This window comes from Cucumis melo, chromosome 1 (assembly GCF_025177605.1).
Source record: "Cucumis melo cultivar AY chromosome 1, USDA_Cmelo_AY_1.0, whole genome shotgun sequence".
In the NCBI taxonomy this organism is placed as follows: domain Eukaryota; kingdom Viridiplantae; phylum Streptophyta; class Magnoliopsida; order Cucurbitales; family Cucurbitaceae; genus Cucumis; species Cucumis melo.
In genome coordinates, this window is record NC_066857.1 from 23,248,508 (window position 1) to 23,271,660 (window position 23,153).

The window sequence follows — 23,153 nt, forward strand, 5'->3', positions numbered from 1 at the left end:
AGGGTAGAATCCATCCTAGAATTGAATACTATGACTACTACTGGAATTGTGGATATGGAAACAGTGTGGAAAGAAGTGGAAAAGGATGAGGAACTTCAGAAAAGTATAGAACAATTAAGGATGAATCCCGAAGAAGAAAGTAAATCTAAATGGGAGAACGAAAGATTGCTTTATAAAGGAAGAGTGGTGCTATCGAAAACATCCTCCCTTATTCCTATTTTGTTACATACATTCCATGACTCCATATTAGGTGGGCATTCCGGGTTCTTAAGAACTTACAAGAGGATGAGTGGAGAGCTACACTGGAATGGTATGAAGGCAGATGTCAACGAGGTATGTAGAACAATGCGAAACCTGCCAAAGGAACAAATGTGAAGCAACCAAACCAGCTGGAGTTCTACAACCTATCCCTATTCCGGAGAGAATTTTAGAAGACTGGACCATGGACTTTATAAAAGGGCTGCATAAAGCTGGAGGAGTTAATGTAATTATGGTAGTAGTCGATCGTTTGAGTAAATATGCCTACTTCATTACCTTGAAACACCCTTTCTCAGCAAAGCAAGTGGCGGCAGTTTTCATTGACAAGATAATAAGGAGGCATGACATTCCTAACTCCATTATTACCGATAGAGACAAGATCTTCCTTAGCAATTTCTGGAAGGAACTATTCCCAACAATGGGAACTATCCTGAAGAAAAACACGGCCTTTCATCCACAAACAGATGGGCAGACCGAAAGGGTGAACTAGTGCCTAAAGACCTATTTAAGATGCTTTTGTAATGAACAACCACACAAATGGGACCAGTTCATTCCGTGGGTAGAGCTATGGTATAACACTACTTTTCATGCCTCTATTAAACCACTCCCTTTCAGGCAGTCTATGGCCGTCCACCTCCCCCTCTGTTATCCTACAAAGACAGGAAGACACCTAATAATGAAGTGGAATCACTACTGAAGGCAAGGAACTTAGCTATTAACGCTTTGAAGGAAAATTTATTTGTGGCTCAGAACCGGATGACAAAAATGGCTGACTTTAGAAGAAGAGAACTCAAATTTAAGGTGGGGGAAGAGGTATACTTAAAGTTGAGACCCTACAAGCGGCGTTCCTTAGGAAAAAGAAAGGTATGAGAAGTTGGCACCTAAGTACTATGGTCCTTACAGGATAATTGAAGAAATAGAGGAAGTAGCATATAGACTGGATCTCCCCCCAGAAGTTGCCATACACAATGTTTTTCGCATCTCTCAATTAAAACTGAAGTTGGATAAAGAGCAAGAGGTACAACATCAACATCCTATAACTAGCGGAAGAGTTTGAGTTACAACTATGGCCAGAAACTGTTTAGGCATTCGCTGGAGTAAGGAGCTGGGAGCAAATGAGTGGCTAATCAAGTGGAAGGGGCTACCCGAAAGTGAAGCTATATGGGAATCAGTGTATCTAATGAACCAGCAGTTCCCTATGTTCCACCTTGAGGACAAGGTGAACTTGGAGCCGAGGGGTATTGTAAGACCTCCGATTGTTCACATGTATAAAAGGATGAGCAAAAAGGTAAACATACAGGCCAGCAATGATGAGAGAATGAGTTGAAAAAGAACGTGCAAGAGTAGGGCCCATAGTGAGGAATGTTTTAGGGTCTATAAATGGTATCTTATTGGGATTGGGTAGCTAGGTTTAATTTTGTATCTTTTGGGTTGTAAAGGCTGTTGTAGCCTGGAGGAGACCTTAGCTCATATAGAGGAGGGTTGGTATGTTTTCTTGTTATTTTGCTGTTTCTTTCCTTTATTAGTAGCTTGTGACTGTTATCTTTTGACATTATATATATATAATCACAGAGTACTGTCTCTGTTTCTACCATTAAGTAGAAAATATTAGATATTACTTGTTAGTATCCTAACAGCGTATTTGCAATTATGAGTTTTCGTTGGAACTTCTCAATAACTGGCTGTTAGAAAATCATCAATTTAGGGTTCCCACCAAGGGAAATGCCAAGATAAGAAGTTGACCATTGTCCTTCTTACACCCAAAAATAGTCACCATCCAATCTAGATCATCATTAGAGATATGAATGCCAAGGAGCTCACTTTTAGAGAGATTAATAGATAAACCAGAAGCTTGTTCGAAGACATAAATAACCTAAAACAAGCATGTAAGGCAGCACAGTTAGTAGTGGAAAAAGCGAACAATTAATAATAATGGAAAATTTTGCAGTAGAGACACATCCATGAATCCACTTACGCCAAAGCCTTTAGCCTGGAGAATTGTATCTAAAAAGTCCCAATCGACCGTATCAAAAGCTTTTTCAAGATAAAGTTTAATAATCACACCTTTCCTAGTTTCATGAAACCAATCATCCACCAATTCTTTAGCCAGAAGGGATGCATCCAAAATTTGTCTATTTTCAACAAAAGCAAGCTGATTTAAAGCAATGGTAGATGGAAGAACCTAGATTCGATAAAACCTGAGCAATAATCTTGTAAGCACATGGATGGGGCTGATCGACAGTTAATTAGAGACCATTCTAGCAACCATTTTCTTGGGAATGAGACAAATATAGGTTTCATTTAGGGAGTCATCGATAATTCCGGAGTCAAAAAACCATGGACGATGTTCATAATGTCATCTTTTAAAGTAGTCCAGAAAAATTTTAAAAATTCTTCTATAAATCCATCAGGACTGAAAGACTTATTAGCATCAAGAGAAAAGATAGCCAAGAAAACCTCCTCTTCAGAAAACGGGCATTCAAGATCAGCAGAATTATTGTTCAAAATTGAATTCCAATTCATATTTATGGGTAGATACTGAGAACCAGCCTTCTTAGTAAAGAGATTTTTTAAATTCAGATTCAATACTGTCCATAGTCAATAGGCTTCGATCGTTTTTGGAGAGAATTTCAGAAATCGAACTTTTCCTTTTGCCAGCTACAATACGTTGAAAAAACAAGTGTTTTCATCCCCCTCCATAAACCATTTAGGTTTACTGCGTAGCCGCCATTGGATGTGCTCCTGAGCAGTTAATTGTTCAATTTGTTCCCTCAATAAACAACTTGTGGATAATTGTTCTACAGAAAGTTGAATCCTATTGCCTATATTATCCAACTCTCGAAGTTGAGAGATAAGAGATGGTAATTTAGTAGCTTCTCTATGCTGATTGTTCCATGAACGAAGGAACATTTGTAATGCTTTGAGCTTCATCATCAATCCATGTCTAGGCCAACCAGCAACCCTATTGTTTGTCCACCAAGTTTCGACAAGTGGCCAAAAGGATGGAGTAGAAAGCCAAGAGTTCTCAAATCTGAAAGGGCATGGACCCCGATCAATATCACCTGCAGTCATAGCAAAAGGAAAATGATCTGAAGTGCATGATCTAATCGGTGAACCTAAAAGGATCCAAATTTAGTAGCACAAATGTTAGTAACCAAAAAACGATATTGGGTATGTCCAGAGCTGGACCAAGTGTAGGTTGCATTTTTCGAGGCACGTCCCTTAAATGATAATTAGCAATCCATTGGTTGAAAAACCACATGTTATTTGTAACAGATTGATCATGCGATTTCTCCTAGGACCATCTGGTTATATTAAAATCACTAGCAATAATCCAAGAATCGCCTCCTAATTCCGTCAAATCATTAATTTCCTGCCAAAAATTTGGGCGATACAAACCATCAGATGGGCCTTATACAGTTGAGAGCCAAAAAGAAAAACCATCAGCCAAGGAAATATGTATAGAAACTGTATAAAGGCTCTGTATAACCTCAAGAACAGTGAAATTAGATGCACGCCATAAAATAAGGAGACCACTTGAAGTATCAATCGCATCAAGCGCTGTCCATCCAATAAACTAGGAGCTTCAAATGGATTTAATGATATAGAAATCGGTATCATCAAGTTTTGTTTTCTGGAGAAGAACAATACTTGGGTTTTGTTACTCCAAAAGCTTAAGCTAATGGGTGAAGACAAATTTAATATAATATCTAACTCATCCATCGAGGACAGATTCATTCATCGACATTCCTTCTAAGACAAGTTCTTACCCCTAGTTTACTTCTGAAAGCAATGGAGCGTGCATAAAGCATCTTTTTGAGGCTTCTCCCTCAACCAAGTATCTTTCTGGAAAAGAATAACATTTCCTTTTTCTTGCTTTAGTTCAAACCATCCATTAGCCTCTTGGCAACATTGGGGAATAGCTGGTTAGGGACTTATAGTCCTAACCAGACCTCTCTAACATGGATCATCCTTAGAAGCATGGTGCCCGACATTATGGCACATCAATTTCTAAATAAGTAGGATAGTGACTAGTTGGGGACACATTCTTTTAGAACTTATATGTATATATTGATATATGAATACTTTTTTATAGATAAAAGACTGCACGCCAATTTCTAAATAAATAAAATATTGACTAGTTGGGGACATATTCTTTTAGAATTTATATGTAAATATTAATATATTAATTACTTTATTACCGAATGCTTACATATTGATAAAACAAGCATATCTGTCAACTTGGGTAGTACGACAAATATACGAGGAAATAAAGAATACCCCCAATTCTATATCTTAAGTTTATATATGATGGCTAATATGGAAATTAGTTATGGTGAATACTCAGTGAAAGTAATCCAGTGATATGCTCATTGACATAGGCCAGTTATTCTACGTTTGGAACAAATAATTGGTCATCTAGCATGAAGGCTGAGCCTGTACAAATAGATAATTGAGAAGACAAGGATGTACGAATTATTTCTTTGGTTGTACAAAAACCTTGATGATGTTAGATGTTAGATTTCTTTGTTGGAATTTTATGCGAGATATATATAGATATGGAATAAACTAATTATATCTCAATCTCCCATTTCACATGTTGGAGAAAAATAAGTAATCAATCATAAATTACAAGTAATAAAGAGTAGGAGAAAAGGAACAACACTAAAAAATATGTCGGTTCGTCTCAGACTTGGGACTATGTTCAGTCTTCTGCAACTGTAGGTTCTGCTATGGTGGAGATTGCAAAGAACCCGCAAACATGCTTACAAATCTCTCCCCAAATAGCCCAACACGAACTATTTGAATTCAATACCACAACTCGGTAACTTGAAATAAACAATAAAAGAAACCCTCAACCCAACAAGAAAGATACTCTACATAATTTATTTTTCTTTTCCTCACTGTCACACTGAAATAACACATTGGAATTTGAAGAAACTTTCCTCAATTTCGATTTGGTGTTTATTTCCTTCTCCTTGGCAGCACTCTCGGCTAATTGCAAATTATTTCTTAATGCATAAACATATATATAATGTGTTTTACTGCCGCCTTAATAATGGGCCAAGCTCATTAGTGTTGAAGAAAATAAATCTAAGTAAGAAAGCAGCATATTATTTTGTTTTTTTTTATAAATGATCTTTGACTGCCTAATTTTTCCTTCTTTCGAAAATGCCTCAAAATTAACCAACTAAATTTTTGCTTATGGGTTGAGGATAGAAGAGATGGAGTCTTGTCTCCGCTTTTCCTAACACTCTTCCCACTCAAATCCTTCCTATAAGCCTTTTCTGGGATGTGCAGAGCGGAAAGCAGGATATAACTAATGCTATAACAAAAAGGTCACACAAGGAACTCCTTTGGACAGGAACACAGAATGGAAGAGTAAGGATTAATTCCTCTTCCCTGTATCCCATAAAAAGTTTCATCTCGGACAATGTATTATTCCCTAAGTTTCAAATCGGTTCTTGCTATACCCACTTAAACACAGAAGAATGAGTTAGTTGATGGAGACATTTTACTTAGAAAGGTGAAAGTGTTAGATACTATATTAAAATTGCCCTCACTCATCAGCTCGAGCTTTTGGGTTGAATTGGTGATTTAAGATGGTATTAGAGTAGGTGGTCCAAGAAGATCCTGTATTCAAGTTCCTACATTGTTGTTTCCTCCCTATTTAATATTAATTTCATTTGTTAGGCCTTTCTTCATATTTCAAGCTCACAAGTGAAGAGAATGTTAGATATTATATTAGATTTGTCTTCATCCATCAGTTTAAGCTTTTGGGTTGAATTGGTGATTTAAGAGAAAGTAATATTTAGGGGCATGATCAGTGAGTAGAATGGAATACATAATTGTGGAAGGGGAAAGAGGGAAGCTGGAAAGGAAGTTGTGTATGAATTGGAGCTTTTGCTTCCGGAGAGGCCAAGCTCTCAAATACTCGGTTAGAACTGAGTTTATTTAGCATTGTTTAAAAACTCGTGTTTGGGGTCTTTTTTTTCTCTATATTTCCACTTCAACTATGCTTTCTCCTTTTAATGTAATATTTTTATATGTAGTGCCACCTCACAAAATAAAAGCCCGTGCCTAGTGCCTAGGCTCCAGAGGGCCATTGCGCCTTAGTGCACCTTGGACATTTAAAAACACTGGATGTAATCTTACTGAACTGGAGACTTCTGAATGGGCATCCTTATCTGATCATTTGGCTCCTGTCAAATTGCATTCGTCTTCTGATTTTTTTGATATGACTGCTTGACCCATCTATGATATTTACAGTTAAATCTCTGGCTGATTCTATTTTATTTGATTTCTACTCGGTCACTGAATAGTTACTCAAAAAATTTAAAATTTTCTTTCGAGAGCTTTGCTGGGGTGCCATCAATATGGCTGATCGTTTTTGGTGTGAGTGCCTTATATGTCTCTTTCTCACTCTTGTTGTCATATGTGTCATCAACATGCTAAACCCCCGTCCACTTGTTTCTTCACTGTTCTTTTGCTGTTAATCATTGGACTACTGTGCTACTTGCTTTTGGACAGTTATTTACTTGTCCTAATTCCATCTCTGATGCTTTGGCTTCTTTGTTGGTGGGCCATCCTTTTGCTGGTAGAAAGAAAATGATTTGTTTGGCTCTCATGCGTGCTTTCTTTTTGGAGCATGTGCGGCGAAAGGAACAAGAGATCTTTTAGTGATTATTTTTCCTCTCTTACTCGTTCGTTTCATGGAATTGGTTTTGCTGTTAGATAAATGACTTCGGTTTGTGTTATGACCCTATCTAATCATCTATTTCTATGTGCCTTTGCAGAAGCCTGGTGGAATCATTGCTCTTCTTGATGAAGCTTGGTATGCTCATTCTTTTACTTTAAACTTGTTGACATTTTCTTTTCCTGGTCTTAAGATAAGCACTGATTTGACCAGCACGTAGAGTTGCTCCTCATGAATTCATAATTTTTTATGCCAATTGACTGGTCAGACATAAATTAAGCTGAAGTGTCGTAATTTCCATGTGCAATCCTTTTCTTGGAAATGACTAATATTTCCAAATGCTATTGAGTTTCTGTAGGCAGAAAAGAAAATCATTTGTTTGAAAATGACAATTGTCTATTCTAGGAAATTATATTATTTAGGAAAGGGAAACAAAGTAAACCAAATAATTATTTATTTATTTAGGATAATCTTTATTCCGTTTACAAGAGAGCAACACCTCCCTTAATGTACAAAAAAACGGGAACCGAAAATAACAACCAGCTGGCAGCCAAAGAAGATACACTAGAACTGAAAAGGAAATCACAAAAGTATCCATTAATACTTGGTAACAAATGTTTGAGATGAGATAAGCTAACAACCCTGGCTAAAATTATAAGTATAAAGAATTCATGACCAGATGTGATGGTTGGATCGGGACCAAGTAAGAATATAATGGCTTGGAAATTCTTCCAACCTTTTTTTTCACCTTAACAAGTATGGGCGAAAAATACCTATTAGTTTCACTACTCAAAACTTCAAAGTTTTGGCTAAAGCCCCTGCACATTGGCTAAAAGAAATCCTTTCTCAAAGTACCTTGGACTTTTATGAATGTAAGAATTTGTTTTCTTGAACAAGAAACCAAGTTTTCACTGGAATGATGAAAAGAGACTTATGTTGAAGATACAAACTCCCAGAAAGAAGATAGAAAGAAACAGAGAGAGAAAATTAAAAAAAAGAAAAAAAACTAAGAAACCAATATCTTGCAAAGAAAACCAATTAAATAGCTTGAAAAAGGAACACCAGTTAGTGACCTTCAATTGTGCCGACTTGAAACAACCTGACCAAGATCTTTACAGCTAGTGTTAAAATTGATATTTTGACGTTTTTGACAGAAAATATGAACCTCAGTTAAAGTAGATTATGCACATAACTGATGTATGGGATTTTAAAGCAGTCACCTTCCCTTGATTTAATTAGGTCCCCTTCGAGGATTAGATCTCTGTCTTTGACGCATCCCGTTAGATATAAGATAGAAGGTAGACTAGCCATTATTTTTCCAGCTTAGTGCTTATGTTGTTTTTTGTTTTGGCACTTGTATTGCACTTCTATTTTATGTTTTCCTTGGCTTCCTTGTATTTATATATTGTATTTTGAGCATCGGTCTCCTTTCATCTATTCAACGAATAGATTTGTTTCCTCTAAAGAAAAATTAGGTCCCTTTCGGACAAATCCCGTTAGTTAGAAGATAGAAGTTAGACTTAACATGTGAAACTTTGGTCAATGTTCTAGAGGTCCCGTGTACGCCACACACTTTATCTCATGCTAACCATTTATCTCATGCAAAGAGTATTAATGCAACATTTACATCCCTAGAAATCTTTGTATTTATTATTGCCTGCTGCAAGTTGCAATGCCAATATCAATTCATTTATCTCATGCAAAACATATTGTCCATTAAATCTCTAATCAATATTGTAATATTAGGAAATATTGGCCACATGATAAAATTATTGCATAGATGCCTTCTTTTAGGTTTGTTTTTGTTAGTTTTTTTTAACCTTTTTCCCATTTGATCTAATTAATTTTCTAATTTTTAAACACAGCATGTTCCCAAAATCAAATCATGAAACATTTTCACAAAAGCTATATCAGACCTTCAAAAATCATAAACGCTTCACCAAGCCAAAATTGGCCCGCTCAGATTTTACAATTGTTCATTATGCTGGAGATGTGAGTTTGTCTTTCTTTTAGTAATGGTTAAATTACAAGTTTATTTCTTTAACTTTAACAATCATGTCTAGTAACTATCTAAACTTTATAAAGTATTTAGAGAAAATATCAATTTATACTCTTGGAATTTGGAGTTGTATCAATTTAAAACCTAAACTTACATTGTATCAACTTAAATCTTGAATTTCATGTGTATCAACTTAAACATCTCATTATGTTTTGTTTGGATAGACATCGTGTGGAACTTATAATTTTATTAATTAAACTTCTACACATTCATAATCCAATCGATTTAGACTCTTAATTAAAATTTCTTTTGAAAATTGTCCATGCATCAATTCTAATTGTCCATTTTGTTCGAAAGCATTAATGATTTTTTAATATAATCCTGATAAATGTTTTAAATTTATTCACTTATAAAAGTTTAGAAGTTTAATTGAAAAAAATTATGTCTTCCATGATATTTTTCAAACTAAATCTGAAGGAGGGTGTAAATTGATACATCTATGAAAGTTTATGGTTTATATTGATACGTCTATGAGTTCATGATTTAAATTGATAGAAGCCCAAAAGTTTGGATGTTAAATTGAAATTTTTACAAGTTATTTAACAGTTTATTGAATTTTCAATTTTATATCTAATATATATTTGAACCGTAAAATTGTCCTATACGTCCTTAAACATTGGATTTTATATCTATTAGGTTCCGAACATATTAAAAAGTTTTAGAAAGCACAAACTTAATTTGTGTCTACTAGGACCAAAACTTTTCAATTTTTTATTTAATAGGTTCTGGAATTAAAAGTCTTATTAAATACAAAATCGAAAATTTATGGACCAATTAGGTACTAAACTCTTAAAGTTCAAGGATTCTATTAGACATAAGATTGAAAGTTTATGACTTTTTGGACTCTTTTAAAGTCTAAGGATCATGAGTCACAACCTTAAAAGTTCATGGGCTAAAATTATAATTTAGCCTAAAGTTATTTATAATGAGAAACTTAAGGGTCAGTCTATATTATTTGGACTTTTTCAGGTTCTATATCAGTCAGATCAGTTTCTAGACAAAAATAAAGATTATGTAGTCTCTGAACATCAAGATTTGTTAAGTGCTTCAAAATGTGCTTTTGTGGGTGGTCTCTTCTCTCCTCATCCTGTGGAGACGGCCAAATCATCAAAGTTTTCTTCAATTGGCTCTCGTTTTAAGGTATTATAGTTACGGACTTGCATATACTTTCGAATGATTTTCTGGAAATATCCTTCTAGACTGCACAAGAAAAAGCTGCAATAGTTATGCTTGTTTGACCTATTTTTCTACAGTTACAACTACAGCAGTTGATGGAAACGTTAAATTCAACCCAACCGCACTATATAAGATGCGTGAAGCCCAACACTGTTCTACAACCTGCCATCTTTGAGAATGCTACTGTTATGCAACAATTACGTTCTGGAGTAAGTTTTAAAACAAGTGTTTTTCTTGAATCTAAAAGTAAGGTTCATTAATTTGCATCGGATACTGTCATTTGTGCAGGGCGTTTTGGAGGCAATTAGAATCAAATGTGCAGGATACCCTACTCATAGAACATTTTCCGAATTTTTATCTCGATTCAGAATTCTTGCACCCGAGGTATTGGAAGGGGAGTAAGTATTTTTCCTTGTTTATACTTTGAAGTAGAATATAAATGGGTGCTGCATTCTGAAATTTGTTTACTTTCCTTTAACATTTCCTTGCTGATGCTTGTGAGCAGCTATGAAGAGAAGGTAGCATGTGAAAAGATTCTAGAGAAGATGGGACTTAAAGGTTATCTGGTAAGTGAAGCTATGCTGTTGGCTGTTATGAATGTCTTTAGTCATCAGGGGATTACCTCAAATCTTTCGCACAAGTAACATTAACATATCAATGAAGAAAAGGTCATAGTAACTTAAAAACTATGGAATAACCTTGGATTTGATCATTGATGTTAGCCTTCTGCCAGCAGGATAACAAAATCTTTGAATAAAAGATTGGTTCATTTGATGTTAGATAACCATGATAAAAATTCTGGCTATTCTGATTGTGTCAATGAATATACATCGTACACTTACAATTGGAGCCATCATCGTCAAAATGGCCACAGTATATCGTTAATCAGACTCGTTAAGTAACATAATCTGCTATGAAAGATAGGTGCTATCTGTTCTAATGATTGGGGTTTTCCTCTTTTTTATATCAGTGAATTGTTTCTTTTACCAAAAAAGATAGGTATATGAAGTATAAAAGGCATTCTTGGAAACAAGGAAATTGAGCATCTTACCTCATAGAAAGCATATGAGGATATATGTGGTGGTTACGCAATATCAAGTAAACGATATAACTATTTTGAGATCAGGAAAGAAAATAATTATACATAAATATAAATATTAAAATCATAGCTTTCAATACATGCTTTAACGCTAGTTCAATACATGTATCAAATGCATAGGAGTCACTGGTAATTGTGATATTTGGAAATCTTACATTTGATGGGTGCACGTGGTTGAAAGTTTCTGATATTAATCACATATTTTTGCAGATAGGGAAATCAAAAATTTTCCTGAGAGGTAATTTGATGGCCGAACTAGATGCACAAAGAACAGGAATATATTGTGTCGCTGCTGTAGTTATACAGAAGCATGTCAGAGCTCGAGTTGATCTTAGAAAGTACATTGCCATGCGAAGAGCTTGCATTCGTCTACAGTCGTATTGGAGAGGTGACCCTCCCAGATAAATAAATCAAGTGCTGGAGATGCATAATTGTTCCTATTTTTTCTCTTTATAAGTTCTGGGAAGTATTTTAACTTGTTATTTTACCAGGTGTTCTTGCCCGTGAGTCATATGAAATTAGGAGAAGGGAAGCAGCTGCTGTCAAAATTCAAAAGAATATCCGTGCATACCTTGCCAGGAACCTCCATGTTAAAACGAGGATCTCAACAGTTGTTATTCAGGCTGGTATGCGTGCCATGGTTGCTCGGAGTGAATACAGACATACGAGGCAGGTTAAGGCTGTGAAAATTATTCAAGTAAGTTCATGGATATTTATATCACTGGATCAATGCTTCATTGCGATCATCATTTTTATGTCTCTGATGTCTGGTTTCTTGAGTAATCTTCTTCCTTTTTCTTTCAAGTCCAGTCTTATTGGCATCAGTATAGAACCTCGCCGAAGTATAATACAGTTAGAAAATCATCAACCAGTTTACAATGTGGATCAAACTCAAAAACTTCTGGTGAAGGTCTTAAGAAGCAAAGGATGGTAGGTAGCATTTACCTTATAGGTATAATTACCGTCCTCTTTTCACTGTGGATATTTTAAAGACGTCGAGAATTGCTCTCTTGCTTAACATTTCAGTTAACAACTATATCATGACCAGAAGTGTACTGTTTTTTAGAATAATGTTTATGTAACTTGTAAAAATTATTAATTTCTTGGTAAAAAAACTTTTTCATTTTACCTTAAATTTGAAAAAAAAAATTCTTTTATTTTAGAATTTTTATCTTTTCACAACAAATTAACTATGAACATACATTTTTTATTAATTTTTTTTCAAGTAATAACTAAAATCATGAGAGAGAGCTATTTAGGTTCTTGATAAAGTTACGGTGAACTTTTGGTAAATTGAAAACTAATTATTTATTTTCCAACAGCTGTAAACAATGTTTTCCTAAACATTTACTATTTTATTATTCTATATTTATATTGCATTGTCTTTTATTTCCCTAGAAAAATACTAAAAGTCAATGACTACTATGTCATGCAGTCCAATGGTAGGGCATACATTAATGAGAAGGAAAGTTGTCTGGACTATGAAGAGAGTTGTGGCTGACTTCATAGGAAATAGAAATGTCTCCCCTTTTAGGATAGCTTAGATTTGTGATTACCGCAGGGGAACACCAAATTTTTTCTAGCTTGAAGTGTCAAACAAATTTGTTGAACCGAAATGGCACGGAACAACTTTGGCTTTCATGTTATAGTATTCAACTTGACGGAGCATATTGTGTTTTTGTGGTAAAAGACAGACGAAGGGGTTAATCTAAGTAGAAATACATTTCTTCTTACACAAGAATTCAAAATTATGATTACAGACTAACTTGGAAGAAACAGAGGAGGATCTGGTTTTGCCGACATTGCTCAACAGCGGTGGAGACACCATCGATGAAACAATTGAAATGATTGCCAAGGAAAGCCGTGTTTCTCCACGGGAAATAGAAGAAGCATACTTTATTATTAAAGAGCCTAGTAGTCCGGTTAAAGATGCAGATAAGCTGGCCACTCTCAGAGCAGAAGTGGCTAGTCTAAAGGTAACTCTAATTCAGTCAACGCTGATTGGTATTATATTTCTTTCATTCTTCCCGTCTGTGTTTCCTGGAGATTCAGTTTTGTTCTTTGTGTGACATCTCGGGTAAGTATTTATATATATTGTTAGAATTAGTAGGGCTTTGCTTTAGAGTACTTTTGGAAAGAATAATATATAAGATTTTATTTCCTAAATATTTCCTAGATCTTTTCCTTTCTTATTCCTATTGTACTCTATTTATTCTCGCTTTGTACCTATTGTATTTTGTTCGTAAGAAAAATAATAAAAACTAAAGTATCGTGGTTTTTCTCCCGGTTCTCGGGTTTCTACGTAAGTCTCAGGTTGTTAATTGCTTTCAATATGGTATCAGAGCAAAGCAATAACAAAACCCTAGAAAATAACCTAGGAGAAACCCAGATCGAAACTGAACCCGTCACTGCCGCGGCCGCCGTGGAGAAACTGCTCCAGAACCTACAGAAACCACCGATCTACCCAACGGGAGTGGTTCCGCAGCCGTACGCGCCGCCTTCTGACCAGAAGATGATTCACGCGCCGCTCGTGTCCGGCGCGTAGGCCCACGCGCCGCCGCCGTTTCACGTCACCGCCCAGCCCGTTCCCTTCTACGCGCCGTCGGATGTCCAACCGTCAAACCCTTCCAGCCATCCGCATCCTCACGCGCCGCCTATGAGTTCCGGACAGCAACCCTCAACCGTAAATCTGTCAAATCTGTACAGTAAGCATCCGTTGTACGTTGACTCTTTACAGCAACCGCTGTTTTCTAGTAATGGAATTGATCAACCCCCAGAATAGATCGGACATTGAAGCGGGCGAATCTTCGACGCATTCCAAACCAACCAAGTTGCTGATGTATTCCAAGAACCCGGTAACTTCGTTCCCTAATTTACCGTCAAATTATATAACTGGTTCTTTGGGTTCGTCCACAGGGAATTTTTCAGGTGAAAAATTAAATGGTCAAAATTATTTTTCTTGGTCCCAATCAATAAAGATGTTCCTCGAAGGTCGACACCCGTTCGGCTTCTTAACTGGAGAGACTGTACGTCCTTCACTAGGAGACGCCTTGGAACCACTCTGGAAAGGAGAGGACTCACTTATTCGGTTCATGCTGATTAATAGTATGGAACCACAGATCGGCAAGCCTCTACTATATGTAGCCACAACAAAAGATTTGTGGGATACAACTCAGACCCTTTACTCGAAACGACAGAATGCCTCTCGGTTATATACATTGCGACAACAGGTCCATAATTGCAAACAAGGGACCCTGGACGTAACTACCTATTTCAACAAGCTCTCTCTCCTCTGGAAAGAGATGGATTTGTGCAGAGAGACAGTTTGAGACACACCAAATGACAGTACACAATATGCTAAACTTGAAGAGGCCGACCGTGTTTATGACTTCCTTGCAGGACTTAATCCCAAATTTGATAATGTTTGTGGTCGTATACTCGGACAAAGACCTCTTCCCTCCCTAATGGAAGTTTGTTTTGAAGTCCGCCTGGAAGAGGATCGCACTAATCCCATGGGTGTATTGACTACCCCTACCATTGACTCCGCTGCCTTTAGCGCTCGGTCCTCAAATCATGATAGTGACAAGAATAATGGGAAGTCAATTCTTGTGTGTGAGCACTGCAAGAAACAATGGCACACCAAGGATCAGTGTTGGAAACTCCACGGTCGTCCCCCAGGAGGTAAGAAACGGTCCTCCAATGAGAAACAGAACTCAGGACGTGCCTACATTAGTGAGACTACACCTGCTAGCACTTCTCAATCAACTGATCCTACTGCGAGCCAGACCAAGACTCCGACTCTGGGTGTCATTGCTCAGTCAGGTATGCCTCAGTCCCTTGGGCTTATTAGCGTTGATAGGAAGAATCCCTGGATCTTAGACTCGGGGGCTACAGATCACTTGACAGGTTCTTCGGAACACTTTATCTCATATGCCCCGTGTGCCGGTAATGAAAAAATCCGAATAGCCGATGGCTCTCTAGCTCCGATCGCCGGCAAAGGACAAATAGTTCCCTTTGACGGTTTTGCTCTCCAGAATGTTTTACATGTCCCTAAACTGTCTTACAATTTGTTATCTATAAGCAAGATCACTCGTGAGTTGCATTGTAAAGCTATCTTCTTACCTGAATCGGTTTATTTTCAGGACATGAGCTCGGGGAGGACGATTGGCATTGCCCGACATAGCAGGGGACTTTACATCCTTGATGATGATACCTCATGTAGTAGTTTGTCTAGGGTTAGTTTACTGTCATCCTACTTTAGCACTTCTGAACAAGACTGTATGTTGTGGCATTTTCGACTGGGCCACCCAAACTTTACATATATGCAATATTTATTTCCCCACCTTTTTTCTAAACTTGATGTCTCTTCTCTATCTTGTGATGTGTGTATCCGGGCTAAACAACATCGAGTCTCTTTTCCCTCACAACCATATAAACCTACACAATCGTTTAACCTCATCCATAGTGACGTTTGGGGTCCTTCCAAGGTCACCACCTCCTCGGAAAAGCGGTGGTTTGTAACTTTCATTGATGACCATACCCGTCTTAACTGGGTCTACCTTATCACAGATAAATCCGAGGTTCCATCCATTTTCCAAAACTTCTATCATACTATCAAAACACAATTTCATACAAAAATTGCATTGAGAAAAGGTACCAGATCATGCACTAAACATCCTATTTGCAACTATGTTTCCTATGTTAATCTCTCTCCACAGTTTAGAGCGTTTACAGCAAGCCTTGACTCTACCATAATACCGAAAAATATCTACACTGCTTTAGAGTGTCCTGAATGGAAGAATGTTGTTATGGAAGAGATGAAGGCTCTCGAAAAGAATAGAACTTGGGAGATATGTGCTCTACCCAAGGGACATAAAACTGTAGAATGCAAATGGGTATTCTCTCTCAAATACAAAGCAGATGGTACGCTTGATAGACACAAGGCAAGGTTAGTGGCAAAGGGATTCACTCAAACCTATGGTATTGACTATTCAGAAACTTTTTCTCCAGTTGCTAAATGGAATACTGTTAGAGTCCTGCTATCTGTTGCTGTGAACAAAGATTGGCCTCTATACCAGCTGGATGTTAAGAATGCTTTTTTGAATGGAGACCTTGTGGAGGAAGTCTACATGAGCCCCCGCCAGGATTTGAAGCCCAATTTAGTCAGCAGGTGTGTAAACTCCAAAAATCCCTATATGGTCTGAAACAGTCTCTGAAGCATGGTTTGACAGATTCACTACCTTTGTCAAGTCCCAAGGGTATAGTCAAGGGCACTCTGACCATACTTTATTTACAAAGGCTTCCAAGACAGGGAAGATTGCTATTCTAATAGTTTATGTGGATGACATTGTTTTGACTGGAGATGATCAAACAGAAATCAGTCAACTAAAGCAGAGAATGGGTGATGAATTTGAAATCAAAGATTTGGGAAATCTAAAATATTTCCTTGGAATGGAGGTGGCCAGATCTAAAGAAGGTATTTCCGTGTCTCAGAGAAAATATACCCTTGATTTGCTAACCGAGACAGGTATGTTGGGATGTCGTCCTGCTGATACTCTTATTGAATTCAACTGTAAACTAGGAAACTCTGATGATCAAGTTCCAGTTGATAAAGAACAATATCAGCGCCTTGTAGGTAAATTGATTTACTTATCCCATACTCGTCCTGATACTTCCTTTGCTGTGAGTTTTGTCAGTCAGCTTATACAGGCTCCCTATGAGAAACATATGGAAGCTGTTAACAGAATCCTGAGATACTTGAAAAATACACCTGGTAAAAGGTTGATGTTTAGAAAAACAAATAGAAAGACCATCGAGGCATATACTGACTCAGATTGGGCATGATCTGTTATTGACAGAAAGTCTACCTTTGGTTATTGTACCTTTGTTTGGGGCAATCTTGTAACTTGGAGGAGTAAGAAGCAAAGTGTTGTGGTCAAGAGCAGTGCTGAGGCTGAATACAGAGCTATGAGTCTGGGAATATATGAGGAAATTTGGCTTCAGAAAGTCTTGTCAGATCTTCATCAGGAATGTGAGACACCATTGAAGCTTTTCTGTGATAATAAAGCCGCTATTCGTATTGCTAACAACCCAGTTCAACATGATAGAACTAAACATGTTGAGATTGATCGACATTTCATCAAAGAAAGACTTGACAGTGGAAGCATATGCATTCCGTACATTCCTTCAAGCCAACAGATTGCTAATGTTCTTACCAAGGGGCTTCTCAGACCACACTTCGATCTTTGCGTTAGCAAGTTAGGACTCATCGATATTTACGTTCCAACTTGAGGGGGAGTGTTAGAATTAGTAGGGCTTTGCCCTATAGTACTTTTGGAAAGAATAATATATAAGATTTTATTTCCTAAATATTTCCTAGATCTTTTCCTTTCTTATTCCTATTGTACTCTATTTATTCTCCCTTTGTACCTATTGTATTTTGTTCATAAGAAAAATAATAAAAACTAAAGTATCGTGGTTTTTCTTCCGGTTCTCGGGTTTCCACGTAAGTCTCGGGTTTTTCTTCCGGTTCTTACCAAGGGGCTTCTCAGACCACACTTCGATCTTTGCGTTAGCAAGTTAGGACTCATCGATATTTACGTTCCAACTTGAGGGGGAGTGTTAGAATTAGTAGGGCTTTGCCCTATAGTACTTTTGGAAAGAATAATATATAAGATTTTATTTCCTAAATATTTCCTAGATCTTTTCCTTTCTTATTCCTATTGTACTCTATTTATTCTCCCTTTGTACCTATTGTATTTTGTTCATAAGAAAAATAATAAAAACTAAAGTATCGTGGTTTTTCTTCCGGTTCTCGGGTTTCCACGTAAGTCTCGGATTGTTGTTAATTGCTTTCAATATATATGCTAGGAGATAAACAAGGATTAAACATCATTTAGACATGTAGATAAGATTAGGTACCTACATAGGTTGGTTGGTTAGACTTGACCTTCGGAAAAGCAAATTTTTTTGCTAGAAATAGAGAAAGAATAAGTTGTTCTAACCAGCTTGATTTCAGTTGGAGTAATGTGGTGCTGTTGATATCTAGCATTATGTTAGAAAGTAGAACTCAGAAACACTATAGGCCGAGCTGTCATTGACTCCTCAGAGGAAAGAATGAGATGGTAGTAGATGAAAGATTACTTTCAAGTAAGATGGATTCAAGTATACCTGTCATGGATATTTATATATGCAAGATGGGTGTAATGTTATATAGATTATGAAAGAATGGCAACATGATCGAAAATTGAAATTTACTTCTTTCCTTAAGGTTAGATGTTCAAACATAGGTTCTGAAAGAACGTGAGTGCCAAATTTGATATTATATTAGTTTTATTAGATCACTGCAATTGAAATGTCTAATTTGACTGCACCTAGATATGCAACTGAACTATAATTTATTTTCAAAGCTGAAAGGGTAAAATTTCCAGTCTCCATATTTTTTGCATTTTACAGTAAAGGAACTAATGCTAATTGTTTATATTTAGTTTTAGTGAATAATTTCCTTTGTTTTTTATTACAAATTTTTGTTTTCTTTCTCCTTGAATTCCAAAATGACTAAAGGTGGCAGAACACGTTTATGTGAACAGGCCATGCTGGTGGCTGAAAAGCAAAGATCTAATGAGTATGAAAGGAAGTATGTTGCAACGCAGAAAGCAAATGAGGAAGGACGTAAAAAACTAAAAGAAACAGAAAGGAAAGTGCGTCAACTTCAGGACTACATAAACAGGTATTACTAACATTCTGCCTTAAAAAGCATACGATATTTTCACCATGATATTGAATTTAGTGTGGAGAATAGTGATTACAGCATATCATTTTGTCGATTAGACCATATAAGGTAAATTTTTTTCAAGGAAGGTGCAGCAGCAGGAACAAATAAGGAAAATTGTCTAGGAATTTCCCAACCAATATCTGTAGATGACATTGCTAAAATAGGCGATATCAAGACAATAGAGTGCAACCTCTTAGTCGAGAGATGGTATTAATGTAGAAACAATGCACAAAGGGGTTATCACCGACCCAACAATCCTCCCAAAAATAAACCTACGAGCCATCCCCAATGGAACAATTATTAATTGAAAAATAAGGGGAATTCAAAGCCTATGTCTTTCCAAAGATTTTCACTTGGAACTTTAAAAAAACACCTCTTGAAACCCACTTTGATGGGTGTGGACCGTATCTACTCTGAGCAACTTTATACTGGAAATCATTAGGCTCCCTGAAGAACGCCCACAGCTATTTTGCTAGGTGATCCTTGTCTTGTAATCTCAAGCTTCATATCCCTAATCCTCCTAGTTCCACTAGCTTCACCACCATCTCCCGCCTAACCAAATGGGGTCCTCCTACTCTCTCAATACCTTGGACATTGAGACTGAAATTTTCAACTATGACATTAAATAATTGGTAATCCCACTAAAAATCGGGTGGATAAGGGGTCATGGAAGTTCATGGTATAGTGCTGGCAGCTTTAGCTATGGTAAAACGTCTTCCACAAAAAGTAACTAATAGCCTATGGGAGAAGGATTGAAAAAGGAACGGAAGTTTTAAATTGGGGGGAGTATTGGAGAGCTATAGTTAGGTGAGTGGGGCCTAGTTAGATATCAAGTGGTTAGAGGAATATATTTTGTAAATATAAGCAAGAGATAGTGAGGGAGGTCATCTTCTGTGTAATCTGAGAGCAGATGGATTTTGGACAGATTGGGAAGCTCTGAAATTTTCCTTCGTCCTTGTATTTTTTTTTTAACATAAATAACGTTGCTGAGTTCTATCGAACTATGTGAAGTGTTACAAATTTATTCCAGGGCATGTTGGGTACCACCTAAAGATTAAAATATAGATCTTGATGTCAATATTAAGATTTCAAGTTTAAGAAATATCAGTAAATATTTCTACAAATAAAATATTATAAAAACTATTTAACAATAATCAAGTGTTTTACTTTCATACTAAGTTATAAATTTTGTTATTCATATTGGCATTAATAGATAATACTCTTCTTTTATGTTTTATGTGTACTATATCAATTAATCTTTAATATCAATGTCAAAGTTTTTGATTTATGGATAAATTGACATGTCAACGGATATTTCAATTGTCGGGTACAACCAAAAACATGTACAAGCCATCAAAGAGCAACATAGAATGAGATGATGCAGGAGAAATGGATTGAAGAGAATTGGAAAAGCAGTGACTGAGATAAATGCAATTCTTACAGCATGGTTTAACACAATTGCGAGGGCACTCTAAAAATCAGCTCATACGATTTTATAGTAAATGCTAAATCATTTCCTTCCATTACATCACTCTCATATGGTAGAGAATGATGTAAAGAGGTACGGAAAATGAGAAATTTATCCTTAAAAAGAGGCACAAATATCATATCCTACAATTTATCCCCACCCACGGTCCTCAGGATGTATGGGCATAGAATTTCTCCATTGGTGAGATAAATAAGCCAATTATGCTACCAGGTGATAGATGTAGTGGATAACAATCGAGGGGAATGCAGTGGAAATAACATCTAATATCTTGCACGTTATTTTGATTATATCAATCTGATCTAGTGTGTGACAGGATGATACATTGCATGTCAAACCAAATTTCGGAGATGAAAATGATCGTGGGTACTTCTAGTTCAGATGCATTTAATTCTTTTTCGAACGAGGTTTCGACAGATGCCACATCTAGTTGCTCTGATTCATCATCAGAAGACTTCACCTTTCCTGTTCCAAGTCCATCTGTGCCAACTTTCTCTTCATTCGGTACCAACACTTTTCAGTTGATTGTGCAGGATATTTCAGCTGCAGAAATTCCAGGTACCTCTGCTCTACACTGATAGAGTTATTTGAGCACTAATTAATCCATAATTTATCGTCTAACTGAATATATTTGAGAAGGAATCTTATCACCTACAATGTTGAGGATTTTTGTTTCTTTCTTCAAGATGCTGTTGTATATATGGCCACACCTAGACATATAGATCTTTCAAGTATCCTCCACCGTAATTGGTATTTATATATGTATGTTTGGATTTTCCCTTAAAATTGTAATTTATCGTTCAACGTTGATAGCAGATTAGTTTATCTTTTTTAATTGATCAAACTGTTAGCTAAATATTCCCTTTCTGAATATGAGTTTTGGAACGGTGGAAAAAGTTTTTCGACTTATCAAACACTTCCCTAAATTCGTATGGTGTTTGGTTACATCATACAATTATTAAAAGTAACAATAAAAATTCTGAAAAATGCGTAGTTTAAACTCTTGCTCCATTCTTTGCTACCGAAAAAGTTCCTCTATTTAGGACCAAAGGTTCTCGCTGCTAATGCATTTAGTTTAATAAAAGTGTTCCATTTGGTCTTTGCAGGATCTGAAAGTGACAGGGAAGGGGGATTCTCTGACTACTTCTAATGGCTACCTCCTGTACATTTCTTCTTCCCTTCAAAAAATATATTTCCTACTATATATACATATATATATACATTACTCCAAATATTTTTAGGAAACAGAATTCCTAAGATTTTAAAGGCATTTTAGCATAGCACCTATATCCAAAGGAACAAAGAATAGAAGATAACTTAACTACACAGAGATTCAACCACCAGAACCCTTTTGGCCTTTTATTTACACCTTTTTTTTTTGTCCATCTTATTATATTTACACATTGGGATGCTTAGATCATTAGTCACTTGTATTCTATATTGATCATCAGTTTCACTAACTTCATTCTTCACGATAATGTCAATGATTCTGACAGAACACAATTAGTTTGGAAATTGCTGGATTTTTTAGACTAATCGAACCATTGAAAAACAATAACTTTACCACTCTACACTTCTTTGTTGTAGGTTGGTTACACATACACTGAAATTTGTTAATGGTAGTGAATACTTTTAACACCATACTTTTGTTTATATAAATCCTTGTGTAAGTTCTTGTAATGGAGTTGAGGATTGAGTCGTTGTAATAAGTTCAATTTTGATTGTACTTTTGCACTTTCTTTTAGTATGGTTGTTTCATGGTGATGACAAAAATGTATCTTTCAGACTCTGCATGAATTATTAAACTTGTAGATTATGTTTTAAATGTGTAATGTTTAGGGGATTTTTTCCCCTCAGGGATATATTTTGTTTTCAAATATTTGTTTCGTTTGTTGCTCTTTTGGAGTTCACTGGTGATGTGAATCGTAATCTTTTGGGTGGTGTCTTCATTAGTTGAGTTATGTTCGGATTGAATTAAAATATTATTTTTGGTGTGTATGTTAGATAAAAGCTAGATGTGATTATTGTCATTGAAAGTTTTGTTATTATTTGAGATTCTTATAATACACCGTGAATTGTTCAAAGAGAATGATTTGATTAAACATTCATGAAAGTTTCAGAGACCATAACGTGAAATTGAAACTACAAACATCTAAACAGAAGAATGTTAAGAGGATGGAGTAAGTTTTAAAAAAATTGCAAAATTCAACTTTTAACTTTTGGAGTCACGAATTGCTCCATATTTTAATTTGTGTAATAATTTTGGAAACTCATGAAATCGTTTAATTAATTTATACAAGTACAAGGTTTGTAATTAGACCCTAAAATTTAAGTTAGATCAAGATTAAACTTAACTATTGATGGAGTTATATGACAATTGTTTTGTAATTAAGAGGAACAATCGGCCAAATTGAAAGTTAATAAATTACAAGTGTAGTTTGTAAACTTTCAAAACTTGTGTCTAAAAGGTCATTAACCTTGAAAACAACGTTTAGTAAGTTTTGGTACTTTCAACTATGAACTTTTAAATATTTAACTTTTGTATCGAATAGGTAACTAATATATCCTTTTTTAAAAAAAAAAAATTATTTTGACTAATATATT

General features: G+C 36.0%; 1 protein-coding gene and 1 long non-coding RNA gene across 2 annotated transcripts in view; one reads left to right on the top strand and one right to left on the bottom strand.

Annotated features, from left to right (window-relative positions):
* The window catches only part of LOC103489733 (myosin-11), a 42,898-nt gene extending 20,889 nt beyond the window's left edge, over positions 1-22,009 (top strand). Inside the window, exons 14-26 of the mRNA XM_008449017.2 lie at positions 7,056-7,093; positions 8,821-8,947; positions 9,984-10,154; positions 10,268-10,399; positions 10,479-10,588; positions 10,696-10,756; positions 11,500-11,677; positions 11,781-11,986; positions 12,100-12,219; positions 13,050-13,265; positions 18,879-19,018; positions 20,866-21,107; positions 21,656-22,009. Coding sequence (XP_008447239.1) covers positions 7,056-7,093; positions 8,821-8,947; positions 9,984-10,154; positions 10,268-10,399; positions 10,479-10,588; positions 10,696-10,756; positions 11,500-11,677; positions 11,781-11,986; positions 12,100-12,219; positions 13,050-13,265; positions 18,879-19,018; positions 20,866-21,107; positions 21,656-21,699 — 1,785 coding nt within the window. The 3' untranslated portion in view covers positions 21,700-22,009. The remainder of the gene's footprint in view (positions 1-7,055; positions 7,094-8,820; positions 8,948-9,983; positions 10,155-10,267; positions 10,400-10,478; positions 10,589-10,695; positions 10,757-11,499; positions 11,678-11,780; positions 11,987-12,099; positions 12,220-13,049; positions 13,266-18,878; positions 19,019-20,865; positions 21,108-21,655) is intronic.
* Positions 18,991-20,005, bottom strand: LOC127148116 (uncharacterized). Its single transcript, XR_007818765.1, has 2 exons — positions 19,437-20,005; positions 18,991-19,335 (listed from the first exon to the last, which is right to left on the bottom strand). It is a non-coding gene; the product is annotated as an uncharacterized LOC127148116 (long non-coding RNA).
* Positions 22,010-23,153: the final 1,144 nt, after the last annotated feature.